Raw genomic sequence first — 24179 nt, 5'->3', positions numbered from 1 at the left:
CAAACTTTAAATACTTAAGATAGTAATAAAGAAAATGAAGTGATATGGATTGGTGTTGTGCAAGCTTCCTTCCTGAACAAATATTAACAGCGTACCTAGACCTGTTGGCCAACAGCCTCAGCAATTACAAGATATATGTTAATTAGATGTCATAGTTAGGATATAAAGAAATGCTCACTAGGTTGCCTGTCACATATTTTAGCTTTATTTTAGATTTAAAACCAGATTTGACAAATTACCTGTGTACCTTGCCTTGCCTTTAATCTATCTTTATTTTTAAAAACAAAATGGCTACTTTGGGGTGCTTTGTTTTGTCTTTATGATTGAATAATAGACGTGTAGCTTAGTATCTTACTCAAAGTTTAACAGTTGGTCATACATTTCAAAAAAGTTTGTTCTCAGATTTAAATGGAAAACAGGAAAGCTCCCTTTTTTAATGTTGTGATTTAAAATGCCATTGACCTAAAACACCCACATAATTTTCTTTTACTTCTTACATCTAGTGTATATTCTTAAATTATAGGGAAACAGGTTACACATTTTCTGTTCACATACAAACAGACAAACTAACAGATGTAAACTATTTATTGAATATTTGCCACCAATATTGTTAAATACATAGTCTTGTAGTTTTTCGCTTTCAAGTTAAAACGTCAGAAATAGAACACCAAATATTTACAATTCTTATAAGGAATGTTACATAATGACACATTAAGGCGTAAATTCTTTTGGCTTATAATTCTGAAAAGAATGATAATAGCAAAGTGATGCAAAATCTTCATCGTGAGATTATGATTAAGCTACAATGTTTTACAAAAATATGGTGTAAGATGGCAATAATCCCATTCAAAATCCTGCATTAGGTCCCTTCAAGAGGGACTGATAATTTATACAGTCAAAACTTTAAAATTTACATATAAAGGTATCCTATCCACCATTGAAAAGTACAACTCTCAACATATACAGTTTTCAGGCCACAGTTTTGAAGGTTTGGAGTATCAAGTTGGTTTGATGAATTAGTCGGTTGGCACTTATGAACACATTTATTGCCCTGTTGTAAGAAAAGAAACATATTTCAACACTAAGAACGGTTTCAGACAAAGACTGCTTTAGAAATACTTTATGCAATAAATTTTAGTACCAAATCTGGACAACTACATGCATCCTGGCTCAGCAAAACATCACAGTGAAGCACATTCAGATGTTTTGCAGTATAGCAGCCTCCATTCAATTTACAGCTGATGACTAGATATCACAGTCTTGCATGCCTTACCCATGCAAAGAATACTAGCAACTGATGGTAGGATCTTCAGTATTTTTGGCTCCTGAAAATTTAGTTAAAAAACCCAAAGCTAGCTAGAGAAAAGTGGAAAGTGGGCATTAAAGGCCTTATTTTCAGAAGTGGTGAGCACTTACAAGTCCAGCTGAAGTTAACAGGAGTTGATGTTTGCCATTTTCTCCCTCATCCCCATATAACAGAGCAACTATACTGTGTTGCTTCAGCATTGTTTAGTCATCTTTAACTTAAAAAAGACCAAGAATGAGGTCAACACAGATGGGATTTTTCACCTCCCTAATCCATAATTGTCAGACTGCTGTCTTTTTGTTTGCATTATTGTTGCACTTTTTTCTCGTGCCTTTTAAAAAGTCTAGCTTCGGGCCATGGCCAGTTTTATGCAGGTTATATCACTTCTTGTATCCCAACATAGTCAGTAATTCAAGTCTCAGATGGGATCTCATGCAGTATTTTTCAGACTCTCCAAATCCTAGCACTGGCTCTTCCATGCTTTAAGATTATCAGATGAAAGGCACTACAGAAGTGTAAATTAATGTGTTTTTGTGTTTGGTCTGATAGCTTTTGTTAATCATCATTATTCCAGGTTTCTAGTTTCCCCTGCTAATTTTGCCTTCTATCACTTGTGTAAGCCTGTTACTTTCAAATATATTTTATCATGCATATTATGGCATATTCCTATACTAGAAGACCCTTTCAAAGTTGAATAAAATCTTATTTATAACTCCTGACTGGTGTCTGATTATTATAGGAAGCTTGCTATTTCTCCAGTTTGTTGGTGTTCTTTACATTCCTAGTACAGACTTAAGAACTGTACTACTCAGAACTACAGTTTTAACCCTGAAACTTCAAGGCCCTGCACTGCAGTCACCATCTTCAGGCTGGGGACAGGATTCCCGCACATTGTCAGTTAGCATCTGGTTCAAAGACAAAGATTCCCTGAAAACACAATGGAATACCAAGAATGATTCTCCCCTTCCTCCAAAGGTAGTTGAAACACCATACAGTTCACCTCAGATATAATCTTTCAGCTCTGGCAAAAAACATATTGTGGACTCTGCATGAATACTAAAGATTCCATTCACTTGCGTGAATGTGTGTAATGAAAGAAATATTGGCCAAGTACATCCCTATCTCTGTAAGATCTAACCAACAGTACAAATTTGCTGCTATGTCCTTGACCAAAATTTCTTCTCTTCTCCTATTCGTCTGCAGACTACATCTAACTGGTGCTTATATTATCTGAAAAGTACTTGGAGATATTGTGGTATGAAGGAAATTTTCTAAATGTAAACTATCAGGGTCCTGCATCCTCGTGGCAGTTCTACCATTGATTTCAAAGGGAGCAGGGGAGGTGATCACTGGTAGTTTGAGGACAATTTCCCTCATATAATGGTGCAATGTCTCAACAATGCTCTCAGCCTTTGTTGACTTTGACACAACAGAACGGAAAATGAAAGACCAGCAATACCAGTTGGCTGAAGATTCCGCCTGCCTCCAAGACATGTAATTGGACTATGAAATCAGATCTTCTTCATAACAGTAAGTGACAGTGAAATACCATGGCACAAGTGGATTCCAAAACACAAAAAGACATGAACCTTAATGAACTGCCTTTTTTTAAATAGATGAAAAATTAGAAGACACATAAAAAATGTAGACATCTATATTCAAACTGCCATTCACAAACCACTAGTTATAAACATTAAATATCTGTGCAGATTTTTAGTTGGCTTACCTTACTATTGTCCTGTTCTCATAGCTACATATACTATAGAAAGTGAATCACAATATTCAAAATTACACACCTGATTACTTTGTGTTGATTTTTAAGTATTCATGGGTTTATTCTCCCTTTACAGACACACGGAGAAATGAAGATAGACAAATGCCATGGCCATATGAGGCCAAGTAATTTACCACCACATAAAAGGGAAAACACACATTTGTTGTTGTGAAGCTGCATTCAAAAGCATACTTACTTTCCATCTTTAAAATAGGTTTTCAGAGTATCACTGAAACTTTTGGAGTATTTTACAAACTCTTTCTTTTGGTGCTCAAGTGCCTAAAAAATACAAATCCACAATTAAATAAAAAAATCTGATTCAATACCTTTACAGAACAACATACTTATAGTAACTCATCACTAACAAGCTACAAAGGACTAGGGGGCAAAACAAAAAAAAGAGTGAATTAAAGACATGCAGATCCAGGAATTCAAAAGATTTTGAAATTAAAAGGTAAGTAATAATGGAATTTCTAAGTTTCTTGTCAGACGTTTCCAGAAAATGAAACATTTATACTTTAATACAATATTTTTAAAATGATACAACACTGACACATCTATACATATTAAAAACCCATGCATACTGGAAGAAATAAATAGAAAAAAGTATATGGCCTTAGTGACAGATTTGAGTTGGTTATACTGCTCTCTCTTTTCTTTTCATTTACACTTCCTTCTGACTTGTCAATGACTAGCTAAATTCCACCACTCACCCTTACACTATAAGAACGAAAGATCTTTCATATTTATGTTTAGTACTGATAATACAATACTACATGCAAATCTTAATTCACGTACCCTCCGGTTCTGGTATTGATATTTCTTGAAGACATTATTTACTGTGTCAAGAAGTTCCTTTATTGCACTGGCAATGTCCCTATTTGATTTAAAAAAAGATAATTATAACATTTTAAATTAGCCTAATTTAATGCTGAATTTTAATCACTTTCAGGAAAAAAAATCATATTTGATACTTACTTCTAAAGAATTTTATAGAAATAATATAGATATGATGCAGGAAGACCAAATGCAAAGAACTAATCAGATTATATAGTACTTAAATCCAAATTAAGTTTAATGTGCTCCTTAGACTCTGAGAGCTAGCATCTGCCCAATAATATGGAAACCTATGTTAAACAATACTATATACTGTACTCACTTGTTTAACAGTAAGAACCAAACTGTGCCTTCAGTATGCACACACAGCTCCTAGCAACTTAAGGGGTAGTTGCAGGTGTGGATCTAATAGCAGAATTAGATCCTTAATGTCTGTTCCAAATATGAAAAAAAAATCATCCATTATGTGCCTTACATTTAGGGTACCAAGGGGCTCAAAACAGTTTGGGATTCCTTGTATCTTGCCCAATCACACCAAAAAAAATTAAACTGCCTGGCAGAAAATGTTCACATCCAGTCCCTTTGAAAGCAATTTGATGCCACTAACCCACACATAGGACTGATGTGTACAACAGTATCTAGTTTTGCAGGATTTAAAATCAATTTGAAACAAGACCAGCTAGCATCTCTCTTATTGTACTAAGAGTGGTCAGAAGAGAGTAGTTACTGTGTTGTGCCACTTTCTTTATATCAAAACTGTACAATAGTGTGCACAGTTTTATAAACACCATTATATAAAATGTCAAAAATTACACTCTATATGCAATTTTACTACTATCTTACCAAAATTAAAAATTGCATTTCAGGATGTTTATAATCCCATTTCCTAGTCACTGAGCAGAAAGCAGAGATCTAGGTACTCTTCTGATAAAGTGCTACAGGCTATTTCCTGCTTGAGAAATTGCTGACACTTTGTATCACTGTATCAGTCCAGAACAGTGAATCCAAAGTTCATTGAAAGTAGCCCAACTAATCAAGATTAAATTTTCGCATAGAAATGACATCTTTGTCTGACCCTTTTTGTTTCATGTTTAACATTAGCGGTTTTCAGTTATATAACTGTTCCCCTTAGCTTGTGAATTTCAAGCAAACCCGGTTTTCAGTTATATAACTGTTCCCCTTAGCTTGTGAATTTCAAGCAAACCCAAGCTTGCTGTATTATTGGGACATGAACATATCTTCCTTCACCCCACCCCCTTTTATAAAAAGCAAAGGCACTGCCTCAACCCTTCTATTGAAATGTCAAGCTCTAAAAGTGAAGACTGCCACACTGTAAGACAACGACTTGAGAAAAACAAATCAAACCCACATATGCAATGGAAATAGAAATCGAGAATGGTTAACCAATATAGTAAGCCAGTGCTGTTTATAAAGCCAGGAGTTTTCAGTCAGTACTGTACAAAAGGCCTTAAAAATAGCAGTACAAACATGGGCATGTATAAGCCAATCAGCATTAAGAAAATTTACCCCTTCATCCATCAGTATCCATTACATACACATATACTTTAGTAAGTTGTGTTGGTGGCAGGGAAGATCAACTCTTGACATTTAGATACAAAAGTACGTTTACCTGGATACAAGATATTATAACATGTATGGATAGCCGCAAAACCAATAAAATTGAGTTCTAAGATTTATACATTATGTATTACACAAACCCCTCTAAAATCTCTGTCAGTATTGCCCCATCTGTGCATTCAAAATCCCCATAAAAAAAACAAACAAAAGCAAGTAATCAAAATATAAAAAGTGTACAAATTAAATAGCATTATATCATCAAATTAGGCTAACCATGTAATTCTAGGCTTCAGAGTGGTAGTCGTGTTAGTTTGTATGAGCAAAAAGAACGCCTGTGGCACCTTAGAAACTAACAAATTTATTTGAGCATAAGCATGTAACTATAGATTCAACCATTTTCAAATAAGCTGCATCTTGTGCTAAGTTAACAACTGTTAGCACATATAGCATTATTATTAGTATTATTATATTTCATGGACATTAACAGTGTTACTACCGTGACATTGATTTGTTTTATGGTCTTAGGCAAGTCACTCATCGGTTGTGTGGATAAGTTAGTTAGTTTCATGCAATTATAAACTACCTACATAATCAATCCTGTCCTATATTTATTCATACTGTGATTTATATTTTATTACTATGACACACAGTCTCTATGTGTAAGTGAAATATTGTAAAGGTATTTATCACACATTACAACAAAACTACTTTTTAATATATAAGCAAGATTAGTTTCTATGATCATGAAAAGTCAAACTGCAACCAATGTCCTATTTAGCCCAAAACAAGTGCAGCACAAGCAAAAGTAGTACAAAACATCTTAATGCCCCTGTGCTTCTTCCACATGCTACACAAAGATGCAATGTACAGCATCTCTGAACATGCTGGTCCATTCCTCCAGAGGACCACAGTTCTGCCAAAAGCTCAAGGAGCACTGAAAGCACCACATTACATCACTAAAGCACATGTAGTAATATCTTAATATCCAAGTCAAGGCTTCCAGCTTGATCTGCAGATAAATACAGAATGCAGCACTTACTTGATTGTCTGAAGAAATCTCACTCGATCATTGATCTCATCGGGAATCTTACTGAGAATCTGTTTAAGTGCTCGTGCCTTTTCATTTAGGTCTTGGAATTCTGGCTCTGGCCTTTCAATCATATACTCTGATAGGCAAAACAAAATTACAAGAAAAGACTTACCCTCAAGTATATTTTTAGTGACACTGTGGATATTGCTATTCATAAAGTTCCATCAGTACTTCAAAGCAGTATTTTAAAAGAGGTACACAGATCAGCATTACGCATGTGCAATGGATTTCTATATCAATAGAAGCATAGTCTGTTGTAAATGCCTTTACTTGATTTTATCCACTCAATCCAAAAAACCCAGAACATTCATTATTTTAATGTAATTTATAAAAAACAAAATCCACAGAAGATCCACAGAATGGAATGATTGCATTGTGCTAATCCAATACAGTATGAAAGAAATTTACCAAATGGAGTGAAACCCTCTTACAGTGAATTCCTGGTTCTATCAGGGAAAACACACCACCATATTAGAAAGAACATTTTGCCTCCTAACTTGTGGAAAAGGCAGATTTAATGCTATAGTGAGTAAATAACATGCACTGTGTGTTCTAATAATTTATCATTTTCACTGCAAGGTTAATTATGCTTTTAGAATTACAGAGTATAATAAATATGTAAGTTAAATTACTATGCCCAATAAAATACCCATACCACCACAACTGCTCATTATAATATGGTTTTTCCTATATTGCAACGGGATTTGTAAAAAAAAAATGCTCACTATTATAGGGGATTCATTACAGCAAGAACAGGATTAACCTGTACTTCCAATGCTAAGATGAAACCTGTCCCGAAAAAGAAAACTGACAGATTTTCTATTCTAATTTTCAGATTTAATGTAACATTTTTCTCTGAAAGACAGCATAAAAAAGTAGGCTTACACCCATCAATATCAGAGAACATGGGTTTAAATGCAATTCCCACCTCCCATTCCCAGAGATAAATACCTTCTACGTCATCTGCAGCCATACGCAGAAGAGACTCCGTAAAATTCACTTCTACACTTTTTTTCTCCAAAATTTTCATAATGATGTCTTGTGTGAGACCTGGATTTTCTTTTTCAGCCTATATTATAAAGAATATTTTGATTAAGAAATATTTAGGACTTGAGTGACATTTTAAAGCATAAAGCTAAATTTCAATGGGACAACAGATTGTACATACAAGATCAAATTATTACGGACTAGAGAAGTTGAATAGGCTCATAACAGCAGACCACTTTGTAAAACATTTTTTCCACAATCGCATCAATGGGTCTTGAACTACTGAAGTGTTTTTGCATCAGGAATTTTCCCAATAAGTAATTTCACCCATTTCCATGAAAAGCATTTACGGGTATCTCACACTCTCCCTTTACCTGGTTTTACCCTCTGAATAAAAATTGAAAACATTAAAATTATATTGACATAGAAGGTGAGAAGACATTTTGTATATTTCTATTTAATTCCTCTCAACTGTATTTTTTTCAGGTTACACAGATATTGTGATTTTCAACTTGTCCTCATATCATAACTCTCACATATCACTAGTATTACTTTTTCATAGCTTTTCAAACGCTTCAGTGTTTCTTCTAATGGAGTGTCAGCAACAGAAGAGGACACTCTCTGCAGGTGTTACAACAGAACTGCATAATCCAATAACTGGCTTCATACATGGCTATTGCGCCTTCTTGTCTTAAAAATTATTTTCCACTACTCGTGTTTACTTTAGTCCCTACCACCTACTATTACAATACATTCCCTTTATAAAGAGATTTTGTTATTTAAACTCAATAATCCTTAAATGTAAATATTCATTTAATTGCACTAAACACAAAAACGTTATTACCCCTTGGGTCTAATAAAACATGTAGGAGGGTGAAATTTTGTAAGATTTATTTTGGATTTATATTTTTGTTTAACATGTTTTCAAAATCATTACCACATAATATTCAAACATCTTACAATAACACGATCCAAAGAAACAAAGTACACACAAAACTGAACCCCCTAAAAAGGTGAAACAAACAAAAATTAGAGATGTTTTTACACTGAACTGTTGTTGTAAGCATAAGATGTTAATTCTATATTTATCCATGTAATCAATAAAAGTTTTCTATATACTGTTAAATTATCAGTTTTATTTTGAACTCAGTTCTCTCACCAGCAGCCTCACCAGCAGCCTAGACATACTATTTTATTATACAAGTCAACTGTCATACATTTGGATTTAATTTTTCCATCATCTACCAATTTTTCCATCCACCTTCACTGATGACTTCTTCCTCTTAGTTTTTGAACTACATGGATAGTATATCTCTACTGTCTTATTTTATTCCAGTCAGGTCATGTTTTGAGTCTCACAACATGTTGCACTGTACTGCACTGACAGTCAGGAAAACTTCTGTGCCTGTCCAAAACTCCATTCCAGTATCAGAGTTCACAGCTTTGTACCCATATACCAGCTTGCATTTAATTAGAACTCAAGAAAGAATACCTGGAAAGCTTTTAGACGGGAACACGGGGGTGGGGAGGGGGGGATTATTTATCTGTAATTCTGTTTCTCTGAATCCATCATCTTGCAAGATTTTGGGTTGGTTTTTTTGTTTTGTTTTTTGGGGACCCTTGTGTGCAGTTGTAATCCTCAGGTTTGCTGGTGAGGAGATAGAGCACTTTGGTATTGAAGCTACCCTAGTAGATTTACAAGATGAAGCCAAGTCTGCATCAACATTGGCAGTGCTGGCATTGAATCTCAGTACTCAATAGGCTTGGCTGATGGGCTTTAGCTTTGAAGATTTTACTCTTCAAAGCATTCTGGACCAGCCTCAGTACTGGACTCACAACAGTCTCCCAGGGAATGCCTCAAAGAGAGCCTGAAGGTACTTCCCCCATTTCTTCAGTGTTTTATGTGACATCTACAGACATATGTGGCCCTCCTACTCATCAGGGTTGACCTAGAGGAAGTCAGAACAAAAACATGGTCACTAGCTTTTTGACATTGGTCCGTCATGCACTGACAAGGTTGGAACCCATGATCATCTTCCTTTCTCAGAGGCCTTACTTAAAATAAAGAAAAAAGAAGCACCATTATGCTGTGCCTCTAAGGGCATTGAGGAAAACACTGAACCAATATATACAGAAAAAGTGCTGAGACATGTATAGAACAAGGCATTGAGATGGAAGGTGTTGAGGTGCCTAACAAATCTGATGCCAGAGCATCTAGACTCAAGCGTGAATAGACAGAGAACAATGCTGACACTGGAGCATTGTACATTTAGTAGAGAACGCTGAAGTAGTGCTGAGGCTCTGACCAAAAGAAAAAAATGTATGTTAGAATGCCAAAAAAATGCCAGTGATGAAAAGACTTCAAAAATACAACCACCATCAGACCTGACTGAAAGTCAGGGTTACTGAAGGTGGAGAGCAAATAAAACATTGTTGGGATCCCATGAAAAGCTGGAAAAATGACCAGCTCGAGGCCAGTGTCCTGTAAGGAGCTCCTCCTCCAACCACGGTTAAGAAGAAACTGATTGGAACATTTGGAGGGCAGCTTTTATACTCCACAGAGTACCTCGCTCATGCTCTACCCTGCTACTGCTACCCACAGGATCAAAGAACTTTAAAAGCTAGTGAACTACCAGTCTCATATTAGAGAGCTAAGACTCTGAAGTGAAAATCCTTCATAGAATGGACTCTTTAGAGCATATAAATTAGATTTCTCAAGATAGTCGGTATATACAGAGACTTATCAAATGCTATTACTTCCACAGTATATCTTTGAAATTATTGCCAATGACAAGGGATGGCCAACAGCATTCTGTATAGCTGAGCACATTCTAAGCCCTGTATCAAGTGAAGTATTTCACTATTTAATTGTATTTTTTGAGGTAATACTTTCATGATATATTTGCTGCTAACAAGCAATAGCAATGGTATCGAAGCAATGTTCTGTGCCTCTAAGGCAAAGGCGGGCGAACTACGGCCCGTGGGACCCTCCTGCCCAACCCCAGAGCTCCTGGCCCAGGAGGCTAGCCCCCACCCCTGCAGCCTCAGTGTCCTGCACCGCCGGCGCAATGCTCTGGGCAGCCGGGTAGCACAGCTGCGGACCGACCTCCTCCCTTGCCCCAACCCTCTTCCCCAGCCATGATCCCCCTCCCACCCTCCAAACCTCTCATCCCCAGCCCCACTGCAGATCCCGTACCCCCAGCTGGAGCCTTCACCCCCCCCAAAAAACACTTCAACCCCCTCCCCCAGCCCAGAGCCCCCTTCCAAACTCAACCCCTCAGCCCCAGCCCAGAGCCCCCTCCCCCACACCTCCCAGTCCGGACCCTCTTCCCGCACATGAACCCCTCATTTCTGGCCCCATGCCCCCAGCCCAGAACCCGTACCCCCTCTCACACTCCAGTCCCCTGCCTCAGCCCCAAACCTCTCATCCCTGGCACACCCCAGAGCCCACACCTCCAGACGGAGCCCTCACACCCTCCCGCACCCCAACCCCCTTACCCCAGCCCTTAGCCCTCTCCAGCACCCTGAACTCCTAATTTCTGGCCCCACCCCAGAGCCTGCACTCCCAGTCGGAGCCCTCACTCCCAATTTTGTGAGCATTCATGGCCCACCATACAATTTCCATATCCAGATGTGGCCCTCAGGCCAAACAGTTTGCCCACCTCTGCCCTAGCAGGTTTCTAGGACTCTGGTCACAAGTGCTTGCTGACCCAAGTCAGACTGATTTGGGTGTGGGCAGAAGTGGGGCTTGAGTGAGAGCCCAGGCTTAGTGTGTAGTGCAGACATACCCTAAGAGGCACAGCACAGAATCTCACGCCTATTGCTGAAGAAATTTCAACATTGTTTTCCCATCTTAATTCCAGGCAAGATTTCATCTGTTTAATCTATAAAAGCAGTAAAATTAACTAGCCTAAAGCCAGTTTACCTCCTGCCATGGGGGTGGGGGGGAAGGGGGAGGAGGAAGAGAAGGAGGCTGGGGGCAGAAGAGAATCACATACACAGTAGAATGAAAACTCAAGAGGATCCTTGCAGAATTTCCACTGAAATGATTTACTGGAGATAAAGTTTGTCTGTCTTAAGCAATGAGCAGAGTGTTCAGAACCTACAATCCACCCATCTCCTACTGTACATTTAACGTGAAGTAGCAGTTGTCAGTAAGTCTATACGAATGATGATTTTTATAAGTATCCTCTACTAAGGTTTTTTTTAACTTCAAAGGTGCTTAATATCAGTACATTTAGCAATGACAAAATAACTCCATCTCCCCCATCAGTCCAGTACAGAATAGCACAAACTTTTAAAACCAATCATACAAGTTTGAGACAGACCAATCCATTAGTCTTTCCAAAGAAGTGGAAGCTGGGTACTCTCCTTGTAGACCATTTGATTCTTACCAAATATTGCTTCTAAAACAAGATGGCACAAAGGGAAAATAGAGCAATAAAGCTGAAAACACATTTTAAACTGTGCTTCAAACATTTATTTATAGCGTTTTTGAGTGAGAGACAACTTTTAATCTTTCTTTATTAGTTTCTCACCTTAATAAAAGCTGCTCTCAGGGTCTGAGCTGCAGATAGGTTTACTCGCTCTAGCTGCAATGAAAGTTTAGAACCATTAGTAACATGAAGTTCATCAAATCAGGAAAAGTCAGTAGTTACCTCTGAGCCTCTGTTTGGCCTTCTCTGTCATAATTGGGAAGGCCAGAACAAACAAGAAGCACGCAGTTGGTGGTCTCAGTTGTGGGACAGAGACTTGGAAATCCAACCACTAAGGGGGGAAGATTTTGTACACTGTTGTCCCAAAATAAGCTTTAAAAACTGTAATGCTCATGGATAAGGCAGGAGTGTTGATTCTCCACTATGTGGCTCCTGAAGTCAGAGAATTTGACCCAAAGACAGAAGGAGGTTGACCAAAACCCAGAGCCCCATGAACAAGTCTAAACTATTTCCAGTATTTGCAGGAAGAGACATGGTCCAGATTGGGGAAAAGATGTCACAACTTAGAATTAACATTAACTTTACAATATAGAAAGTTACATTTTAGATTAAAATTATGTTTTAAAATGTTTTAACTGGGCCTTTATAAAAATAAAATATTCACTTTGTATAAAGCAAGTTCCCTGCCAACCTCAAGGACATCACCTAAGCTGAATCTGGTCCATACTGGGAAGATAATGGGATACTTCATATCAGGAAAACTGGGTTGCATATTGTTATTTAACTAAAATTAAGTATTAGCACATATTGCTGTCTTAGGAACTTGCAGAGCGTAAAAATTCATTTTGAATTGTGAACAATTATCACAAAGGATTGACAAAATTCAGCATAGGCATGAAGACTACTAAGTGTATCATGCAGCAGCAGGAATATGCATAATACTTAATCTTCTAGGGTAAACTATGCCAAGGAAAATGTTAGTCCTTTTCATCTTATTCAAACTAGAACTTTCAGGGGCAGCAAAAAAGAACTAAGCTCAAATTACTCATGCCAGTAACAAGTTTTTTGTTATTTGCTTTTTCTAAGTTTCAATTTGTGCATGCGTGTTGTCTATATTTATTTCTACCAGTGTTAACATTCTCCTGGGATCATTATTCCCTCAACAAGATAAGCCTTACCATTAATTGAGACCATAGAGTCACAGGACCAATACATATGCTCACCAGTTTTACATTTTAGCCAGTTTAATTGTTGCAACATCATCTGCTTTCACAGATTTTGAGGCCAACAGGGAGCGTTATGATAATCTTATCTGACCTCCTACATAAGATAGGCCCAAAGAATTCACCCAATAGCTTCTGCATCACACTTGTATCTTCTGTTTGAGCTACAGCATACCTTAAAAAGATATCCAATTTTGATTTAAGACTTCAAGTGATGGAGAATCCATCGCATTCCCTAGGTAAATTGTTACAAAAAATTAATTAGCCTCGAAGTTAAAAATGTGCTTCTTATTTTTAGTTTGAATATATCTAGCTTCAGAGTCCAACCATTGGATCTCATCATGCCTGTTTCTATTAGTTTAAAGGGCTTCCTCTACTAATGGATCTCTTCTTCTGTAGGTATTTATAGACCTTGTTCATGTCACTTCATAACCTTGGATAAATTAAGAAGGCTGAACATATTAAGCCTCATTATAAGGCATGCTTTTGAGCTCTCAAATCTTCCTTGTAGCTTTCTTCTGAACCCTTCACAATTTTTCGACATCCTTTTTCAAGTGTGGACTCCAGAATTGGATACAGTATTCCAGCAAGTCACACTAATAGCATGTACAGAGGTTATATCACATCCCTATTTCTACTTGCTATGCCCCGCCTTAAGCCTTCAAGGATCACATTCATCCTCTTAGCTACAGTATCACACTGGGAACTCATTCAACTGTCGTCTACCATGACCACTAAGTTCTTTTCAGTGTGGCTACATTCCAGGATAGTCTCCCATCCTGTAAGACCTATGTTCCTAGATGTATGACCTTGCATTGGGATGTATTAAAACAAATGTTCAAATAGGCCCACCTTTCCAAGTGATCCAGGTCAGTCCATATAACTAATCTGTTTCTAACTCATTTATCATTCCAATTTTTGTGTCACCTGAAAATTTCACCAGTAATGATTTTATCTTTTCTTCTAGATCATTGATAAAGATACTAATTAGTAATAATTCAAAACAGACCACTGCAGGACTCCACTAGGAACACCATACCCCCGAGATGACAATTCCCCATGCAGTTACTTTTTGTGATCTAGCAGTTAACCAATTTTCAATCTATTGAATTTGGGCTCCACTAATTTTGAATGGTGCTTCTTTTTCTTAAGGGAAAAAAAAAAAACAGAATACCACATGGAACTAAGTCAAAGAAGGGAAAGTACATTATCAACCACATTTGTGATCACATCAATAAATACGAAGTTTATCCAACAAGACCTCTTTTCCATAAACCACGTGGATTAGCATTATTTATGCTACTACCCTTTATTTCTTTACTGATTGTCCCATATCAGCCTATGATTGTGCCTGGGATCAATGTCTTCCTAACTGGCCTTGTAACCCAGGGATGCCATTTAACCTTTTAAAATATCGTTATGACTTTAGGGAAGTTATAGAGAACTGGAATAAAGTTAATGATTCAAGATTCATTGAAAATCGACATTAATTATTCAAAGAGCTCTTTGGCCAATTCCTTTAGTACTCTTGAATGGAATTTTTCTGGTTCTACAGAAGTTAATGTTTTAACTTCAATAGTTGCTGTTTAATATCCTGCCTAGTTACTGATGGACTAGAAAGTATGTCCAACTGTGATAATTCAGCACTCATTTTACCACATTTCTGGATTAGCCCTGTATTCAGATTTAAACTTCCCACCTATACAACATTTGCAGATAACCTTTGCTGTCAATACAGTGATCTTAAGGCACGTCTTGAATATGAAACAATTGAAGTGACCCATGAATTACCTGCTGTTTCTATTCTGATCTTACAGGAAAGGATCTATTCATCAACCATTTTACACACAGAGTTTTAAAAATGTACGCTGATTAAAAGATCAGTGATGCACTACAGTGATCAGTAATGAAACTGATTACCACTATCTGTTTCAGGTTCCCACCACTTAAACACAGCAAAAAATGTAACTTTATAAACAGTAATCAGACCATTTAGGTGTTCAGCTTTGCTTCGAGTACCACAAAATGCATTAATTTCTAGCACCAGGAGATCATTTTCTTTTACTTTAAAATTATATTTTGCTGTTAAATCCCATCTTTACTCCCCCAGTCACAAACTGGAGCATTGAAATAATTTTCCCAATGGAACAGTATTCTCTAAAATAGGCCTTACTTTACAGAGACAGGCTGCATTCTACTCTTTTCTCACTTCTAAAATTGGAGGGGGAGGGGAGAAATCTATTGCTACTTTAAGTTTACGTTTTTTATACTTGCAGCCTGACATATCTCTCTCAAGGTCCTCCTTCTCTCTGCAAAACCAGAGTTAAGGAAAAGATCGGGGCAAAAAAGAAAAAACTGAAATTGTTGATTATGTTAAAGGTTGCTGATGGCTTTCAAGGATAAGGAGGATGAAGAAATACAAAAAAAGAACGTATGGTAGATGTTGGACTTGAGGGCTTGGTAGGACATCCTTGCATATCAAGGCGAATAGCATGTATTAATTAGTGTGCCACTTGCCTTTTGGTTTCAGGTACCTCCAAGTCAGAACAGAGTATTACACTATGAACAGGAGAAAACAGCTTACCTCATTAAAAACAGGATACATAACAGCATAGAGTGGCATGGAAACCATAGAAGTGGTCTCTGCTTCATTCTTCATCTCTTCCATTGTCATCCTCATTCAAAGATCCACTTCTCAGGAAAAATGCTATAAAAGCAAAGACTCCTCATTCACTGAAGTGTTTCTTCTTTTTCCTCGTCGTGCAAGAATACTTAAAGGACTTGAAAAATAAATTGCCCTGGGAGGGAGGAGAAAATACATATTATAAACACTGAACTACTGCCACAATTTTCAGATGAAACGTTCCTACAAAAGGTTTCAAGCAGCAGATGTAGTACCACATGATAATTAGAGAAAAACACATTACGTTCACAAGAAAAGAATCCCTCAGTGAATGGGATTTCTACTTAATGAAGTTCCAAAATTTTAAGTCACTGTAGCCCATGCAAGAATTTGTTTTGATAAGCAAGGCACTACTGGAAAGGCTACAGCTTTATCTCAAGTTGTCATACGCAACTTTTCTTGAAAGAAGTATGGAAAAGGAGAATGAATTGATTCTTTCCTTATAGGATTCAGGTTGGAAGCTCTCACCACCACTAGTGAGCAGAAACGTAAGATTTCTGAAGACAGTATAATTCACATATGTAAAATGCACACTTTTAAAGTGATATGTACTATAGACCTGAAATGGCAATATATATTTACAGATGCGCAATTACTATAAACAGAAATAAAAACATACAATCACATTTTAATCTATACACGCATGTATCTAGTTTCTTTTTCTTCAATATAATCCTAATAATCACTCATTACAAGATACAATCAATCATCACTGCACGCTTTTTTCCTGCTAGCTCAGTCCTCGATATCACATCTTGCCTTTAAACAAACAGAAATCTTATGTCTTGTTCCTACTCAGGGTGTGTCAGCAACTATGTTAGCTCAATGGAAAATAGTTGTTCCAGTAACTGAATCTGGTACTTAGAAGTTCTCCACCCTATCCAACCCATCTAACTTGAAGAGATCTGCATATGAGCACTGTATTGAAAGGGAAATACTCATACCTCTACATTATCTGGTTCATGAGAAACCCACATGACAGAGGTAAATACCCGTACCATATTATTCCAACTTGAGGATTTATCTGTGAAAGGGTGTTTTATTCAAACATCAAACCTGTAACAAATATTAAGGGATTTTTAAATATAGAATTTAATAAGGGACTTAATTGTCTTATTATAGGTCAACAGATCAGTCCATTTTTCTTACTCATCTGTCCCTTTGTCTTATGTTCTGGTTTCTATCAACCATGATAACCCCCATTTTAAAGTTAATTTGGGCTGCATGTTAACAGTTTTAGAATATGGTGTTGATATAACAAAGTTTTCGAAGCTGTATATATATATCTTAATATTCCAACGGGAAAGCTTAACAACAGAATGACAGTAAGAATCTCAAATGCTATTCATTACAGAATCGTTGCATACCTCCTTTATCACCTAACTTTGCATGCCTTACTTTTGTGTTATAAAATCTTGTTATGCAACATTTTATATTATTTTTAGGAGAGATATCATCTTAAAAGGTACTGAATCTCTTCTGTCAGCATAGCTGTCTCTACACCAGGGGTTTTGCCAATATAACTGTGTTGGCTAGGAGATGAGGGTTTTTTCACACCCCTGACCAACACAGCTGTGGGCAACAAAACTTTGTAGTGTAGAGGTGGCCTTAGTGACTGATCTGAGGGAAATGGCAAGCACAAGCTGGCAGTTGTACACTGCCTGAGACACAAGAAAGGTTGACAAGCAGTCTGCATTCAAACCAGCTCATCACTGGCTTTTTTGCATGTAGAATGCATGCTCAGGCTTAAGTATAGTCTGTGCCGTGTAGCCAATACATATAGAGTGTATGGGGTAAAGGAGGACCTCAGTTAAATCTAAAGAAAGGGACTCTCAACACATATGTAGAGGATGAACAGGATACATACAGTGCATTTTCCAGACGCTGAATGTGAAAACAGTACAAAGACTCCAGATGTCTGCCTCCTCCAAGGATTAAACCAGTGTGCATTCAAGCCTGTATTCCAGTCCCTCCACTGACTCAATCTGCTTCTGCTGCTAGTTCAAGGACTTGATTCTAACTTTTAAAGTTGTTAATGGAGCAGATCTCAGCTACAGTAGAGACTATCTCTGTGTTCATGAACAATCAAGACAGCTGCATTCCTCTGGTACAATGCAGATCACAAAGCACAGAATCAAGCAGGTGAACAGGAGATAAGGCACTCCCAGTTGAGGGGATTTAGCTGAGGAACAAACTTCCAGAGGATATTAGAAGCTTATTCAGTGACCATATTCAGGATATGCTGCAAGACTTTCTTGATAGAAGCTTTTCCACAATTACATTTAAACGAATAATCCCAGCCTCCCTAAAATAAAATAAAAACCTACCCCAAGTAGAGCTTCCTATTACCCAAACAGCCAAAGAATCTAAGAAGTCACTTAGGGACTACCTATGCCAATCTAAAAGGACAAGTATTTAGAATGGTAATGACAGCCAGTACAAAACCTAGGGTAGAGATATTCAAACTTCCTATTCTGGCGAAGATAATTAGAGAGCTAAGTGCACGCCTGGCACTGCAAAAACATAGGATATTGTCTCTGCTCCAAGGAGTTGAGCTTAAGTTGGCCCTCCAGCTCATAATATGGTGGTGGAGGAGGAAGTATATTGACTCAACTGTATACGAAAAATAAGATATAATGTTATCATCTATGGCCCATAGCAGGAAGGTGGGCTGAAGGAATGCTGTATCTCTGAACCAGTATGGTAGAGCAGCAGTTCTCAAACTGTGGGTCAAGACCCCAAAGTGGGTTTTAATGGGGTTGCCAGGGCTGGCTTAGACTTGCTGGGGCCCAGGGCCAAAGCCGAAGTGTGAGGGCTTCCGCCCTGGGCAGTGGGGCTGGGGTTATAGGCCCCCCTTTGACTTTGGCTCCCCCAACCAGGGACTTGGACACGCTCAGGCATTGATCCCGATAACAGAAATTACTACATGACCCCAGAAGTGGGTCATAGTGCAATGAAGTTTGAGAACCCCTGTGGTTGAGGATTCACAGGACAATGCATTTAGTATATGTGGTGGTAGTAGTGGTCTATGGCTCATAATAATGGAAATGAGGTAGGATGCGAAATCTCTGGCACACCTTGGGAACCCACTTCAGTTACAAGCACAGCTACCATGAGCTCATGGAAATTCTAGATTTCCAACAGAGTTCAGGTTCTTTTTTATTTGAATTTACAAAAAACTTAGAACATTGCCTCCATGGAGGACCTTACTATATAGTCTTATTATACATAAAAAGAAAAGGAATACTTGTGGCATCTTAGAGACTAACAAATTTATTTGAGAATAAGCTTTCGTGAGCTACAGCTCACTTATATAATGACAGGTTTCAGAGGAACAGCCGTGTTAGTCTGTATTCGCAAAAAGAAAAGGAGTACTTGTGGCACCTTAGAGACTAACCAATTTATTTGAGCATGAGCTTTCGTGAGCTACAGCTGATGAAGTGAGCTGTAGCTCACGAAAGCTCATGCTCAAATAAATTGGTTAGTCTCTAAGGTGCCACAAGTACTCCTTTTCTTTTCACTTATATAAGCACACAGACATCTATACAAACACACCTATTCTAATCCGTAGATGAATTTGCCAAAAATTAAACATACAGTCAAGTCAGAAGTAAAATCAGCAGGTTATCCTTACTCCAAAACCAGGAAAATAGCCTACTACTACAATAAAAACCAAATCCTAACAATACCATTGCAAAAAGCTGCCTTTATTGTGCTGCTCCCACCCCAAAATCCTGGATAATTAGAGAGGCATTACAGCATACCTTAAAGATTAACAAAATCAGGTTATTCAGACTGCAGGCCTAAAGGGAAGGGGGGAAAAAAGGCATGCTCCAATGCTGAGCCCCTCATAAAAAAATGTCTGCCCCAGCTCCCACTCCTTTATACAGGAGAGCTTCAATGCAAGCACTTTAAACCAACACCTTAACCTCCACCTGAAAACCAAGAATTCAGTGCATATCACGAAGCACTGATGTCATGTGTCCCATACAAGGTACACCACTTAAATTGCAGATTGCTGCATCCTGCCAGCTGACAGCGTACAGTGCATCTCTATAACCTTAAAGTGACAAAGGCATAGATTGCAGTAGCAATCCAAACAAAATGGTCCATCTCATAACTAAGCAAAAAAGGGGGGGAAATGTCTTCCTAGACACTGTTACCATCAACTCCAGTTTGCAAGATCTACAAACAGAATATACCAATCCTCAATAAGAGAGACATGATAATTTTTAATTGTCTTCTGGCTGCTTCCCTCAAATTACCAGCATTGCCTTTGTCTTACCCTGATTGAACTTCAGCAGCTTATTTCCATCCATGCTCCAAACATTAAGCTAAGCAGAGGAAGTTTCAAGCTGTATGTCATTAGCATACTAAAAACACCACATATCATACACCGCCTCAATAATCTTCCCAAGTGGGAAGATAGGTTAGAACCCTGTGGAATTCTACATGACAGCACCCTGGGGTATGGAAAAGCAGTTGCCTGACATCACTTTTTAGAAAAATGCAGAAAACATGAGGCTATATCCCATCAACTCCTCATGATCAACTACATCAAAAAGCAGCACGTATTTATCAGCATGCAGACAAATCTTCATCTATCACCAGCAAGAGATCTCCCAATACCACCAGTACAGTCTCAAGTCAAGATCATCTGAGGTATCTAGGTACTCAGAATGGTCTCCGCACAACCTTCCCTATAATATTTTCCAAAAACGGAAGATTAGACATCAGACAATAATTTAGCAGATTCCCAGTGTCAAGTGTTGGTTTCTTGAGCAGAGGCTGCATAACAATTTCCTCAGAGAAGCCACCATCCTACCCTGACTATGGGAAGCACTGCTAATCTGCAGCAAGTTCTTCCTCACTTTCTCTAGACAGAAAAAAGATAAGGGTTCAAAAAAGGCCAGGTTGAGGAACAATGAACCCTCAACAACCCTAGTTTCAGAGTAGCAGCCATGTTAGTCTGTATTCGCAAAAAGAAAAGGAGTTCTTATGGCACCTTAGAGACTAACAAATTGTAACCGGCCTAAACTCAATAGAAAAAAAATTAGCATTTGTCCTGACTAGATCCTATCCTGTATTCATGGAATCAGGCAGTTTGGCTCTTATCTATTTTTATCCGCAGAGTAATCAGAAACTTCCTAACAGGAAGGGCTTAATCCAGTCACCAAGTGAAGACAGGTGGCAATGTTTGCGACTTGATGAAAAATAGTAAAATGTGGTTTGTTTTAATCATGTTCCAACTTTATGAGTAACTTAACTATATTTGAGTTTCTAAATGATTAACCAAAATATAAACGACTATACTAAACAATTTTTGTTTATTTTAGGAAAAATTGTGACAAACCTGATGATCAGTTCACTTTTGAAGGATCTTTTCTTTTAAAGAATGAAAATTTAGTTTATGTAGAGCAAATATTGTTACATTTACCGGACCACTGATTTACATTATAAAAATGATGAGATCAATAAAAGTTAAACCACTGTAACTAAAACTTTGCTAGTCTAACTGGGCAAAAATAAAATAAAAAAGGAACATGCACTCATTTGTATAGATTCTGGTCTCCCCTGCCTCACACACCAAGCAGTTTCATTTATCAGGGTACTAAAAAAATGTTATCAGAAAGTGAAATAATACCCCATTAAATTTTCAAAATGGGCTTGCCCAAAAAACGTTCCAAAAATAAAGAGCCACCTAAGCAGAGGCTATACTTGAGAAACTGTATGGCAATAAGCTATTTCAAAAAAAGTTGTATGTGTATGGCAAAACCAACAAAAAAAAATAAATCAGGTATTTTATAACCTATAAATGTTATATTTATATAGAAAACATATAGACAATTATAATTATAATTGGTTTACTTGTGATAAAAATGCAAGTGCATATTGTAAATTAGGTACACTTCACTGTTGTGAATGTGGCTGAGTGCCACCATTTAAGAAGTTGTGCGAACAATTTACAAAAAAAAGAAAAGGAGTACTTGTGGCATCTTGGAGACCAACAAATTTATTAGAGCATAAGCTTTCATGAGCTACAGCTCAGAAGTGAGCTGTAGCTCATGAAAGCTTATGCTCTAATAAATTTGTTAGTCTCTATGGTGCCACAAGTACTCCTTTTCTTTTTACGGATACAGACTAACACGGCTGCTACTCTGGAAAAATTTACAGAAAACATGAAAGTCTACCAGTCAGCTTCATTAAAACTGTTTTGAATCTCATCAGTTTTGCAATTCACTCCCATCTCAACACATTATTTTGAAATAGTGAACTTCAATGTGAGATTAGCACCTCAGACAGTCAAAAGGCAGATAAACATATAGCCCATTTTTAATATCTCTCTACCTATCACTTACACAAGAAAGGCATCTTAAATTGGGCTCCAATTTTTGTACCTAGCCAAATTAAAATGATTACAAAACCTAAAAGAATTAGCAAAGATCACACCACCACCATTTAGTCAAGCAACAAATTATCGGCATGGATGCAATGCAACCACAGCAATGACCATGGTGAAGGTAACAGCATGCATCAGTTTCTTTATCAAGTTCTCTCCCCCTATGCAGTCTCAGGAATTTGAATATAAAGCTATTGTTCCTATCCCTGTGATTTAATCAGATGCTTCTAGAAATTAAAATGTAGCATATATTTTAGAAACCAGAATGTAAAACTAACCTCAATGATACCACAACCCACCAAGTAAATTGATATTGTGAGGCTGTGACAAGGTGGTTATCTTTTATTGAAAAGAAGAGGCCAGTGGCACCTTAAAGACTAACAAATTTATTTGGGCATAACCCACTTCTTCAGGTGCCATGCTTATGTCCAAATAAATTTGTTAGTCTTTAAGGTGCCACCGGACTCCTCATTGTTTTTGTGAATACAGACTAACACAGCTACTCCTCTGCTATCTTTTATTGGACCAACTTCGGCTGGTGAGAGAGACAAGTTTTTAACCTGCACACTGCTCTTCTTCACGTGAGCTTATTTCCTGGGATAGGGACGCAACAGAGCCTTGGCCCTGATCCCGTTAGGCTGGAGGAGGGAAGTCAATCAGCCTTGACAGTCAGATGTACTGTTTAAAGGGACAGCCAGGTTACAAACTATGTGTTTTAAATTTTCCTTAAGTTGCTCTTCAATTATTAAACTGGAAAAACACATCAGCTTTTACGCTGTTTACTTTTTGCATTTTATTCAACTTGAATAACAAATAGGTCCATTTCACTTTCTGTTTCTCATGCACACTACTGCAAAATTGGAGTTACAAAGACTAGCAAAGGGAAGTTATGAATGACTCCCATCATTCGAGTATGTAAATATTTTATAAAACCTACATTTGTAAATCAAACCAAAGCCCCTTCTTAAAATATTACATGCCAAGGACACACGAGATACACATCCAGGCCAAGATTTTCACAAGTGAGGGAGGGTGCCCAACCTGCCATTCAGAAACTAATAAATCCGAAAATCGGGCCCCCTTAAAGAGGACTCAAAATGTGGGGAGAGGGGAAAGAGCCACACAGAATCACTAACCCCTTGGCCTCCGGCACGCAGAGGACGGGCAGGGGTGAAGCCTTGCGACAGGGCCGAAGGGCAGCCCCTCCGGGCCCGGGTCTGGCTGCACACTTGGCCGCCGCCGGCTGACCCCCTCAGCCTGCTGCTGTTAGCCGGGGTGGGGAGATGCCCGCCCCCACCCCTGGGATCCCAGACCCCTTCCCCATCTTAGGGCATTACCAGCCCCTCCCTCACAGCGGCTCCCGAACTGCCGGGCCTCAAATACCGCCCCCGCCCCACCGGAGACCCACAGCTCCTCTGAGCGAGGCCCTCAGCCGGGGCCCGGATTCTCCAAAGCGTCCTACGCCCCTAACGCAGCGTAGCCGCGAGGGAATCACCAGGCCCTAGGAAAACACACTAGTGACCCTGCCCGGCCCGTGGGAGCCGAGCGCTTCCTCCTCACCCTCCGAAAAGGGGGCACACACAGCCCGGTACCTTACCTCCCCCACTCTCCTCGGGGACTTTAACGCTCTTGAGTGGGGTCCGCTGCCGCGCCGGAAGTGCCTGCCGAGAAGGAAGCGTCCCTCGCGGTTACCACACACCAGGCGTTGTCCGGAACCAGCCCGCAGCCGCATGGGCCCCTGGGACCTGTAGTGCCGTTCCAAACAACTACAACTCCCGCCAGGCAATGCGAGGGGGCGGAGCGGGAAGAGTTGGAGGAGGAGCGGGGGGAGAGCTAACCCAATCGGAGTGTCGGTCTGGAGGAAG

General features: G+C 38.5%; 1 protein-coding gene across 2 annotated transcripts; it reads right to left on the bottom strand.

Moving 5' to 3' along the window:
* Window positions 1–567: 567 nt before the first annotated feature.
* PDCD10 (programmed cell death 10) lies at window positions 568–24050 on the bottom strand. 2 transcript variants are annotated; one of them, XM_073359468.1, is made up of 9 exons: window positions 23912–24050; window positions 15816–16029; window positions 12111–12164; window positions 7537–7654; window positions 6535–6661; window positions 3879–3957; window positions 3277–3359; window positions 3033–3065; window positions 568–1051 (listed from the first exon to the last, which is right to left on the bottom strand). In XM_073359468.1, the coding sequence occupies exons 2-9, from the start codon at window positions 15909–15911 to the stop codon at window positions 970–972; spliced, it is 672 nt and encodes a 223-aa protein (XP_073215569.1). In that variant the 5' UTR covers window positions 15912–16029; window positions 23912–24050; the 3' UTR covers window positions 568–969. The 2 variants fall into 2 exon arrangements, with proteins under 2 accessions (XP_073215569.1, XP_073215570.1); XM_073359469.1 differs by lacking the exon at window positions 3033–3065 and having other exon boundaries at window positions 23912–24047.
* Between the last annotated feature and the right edge of the window lie 129 nt (window positions 24051–24179).

The sequence above is a fragment of the Lepidochelys kempii genome, chromosome 9 (genome assembly GCF_965140265.1).
Source record: "Lepidochelys kempii isolate rLepKem1 chromosome 9, rLepKem1.hap2, whole genome shotgun sequence".
Lineage (NCBI taxonomy): Eukaryota > Metazoa > Chordata > Testudines > Cheloniidae > Lepidochelys > Lepidochelys kempii.
Note: the sequence above shows the minus strand (reverse complement) of the source record. Positions and strands in the feature narration are given on the sequence as shown.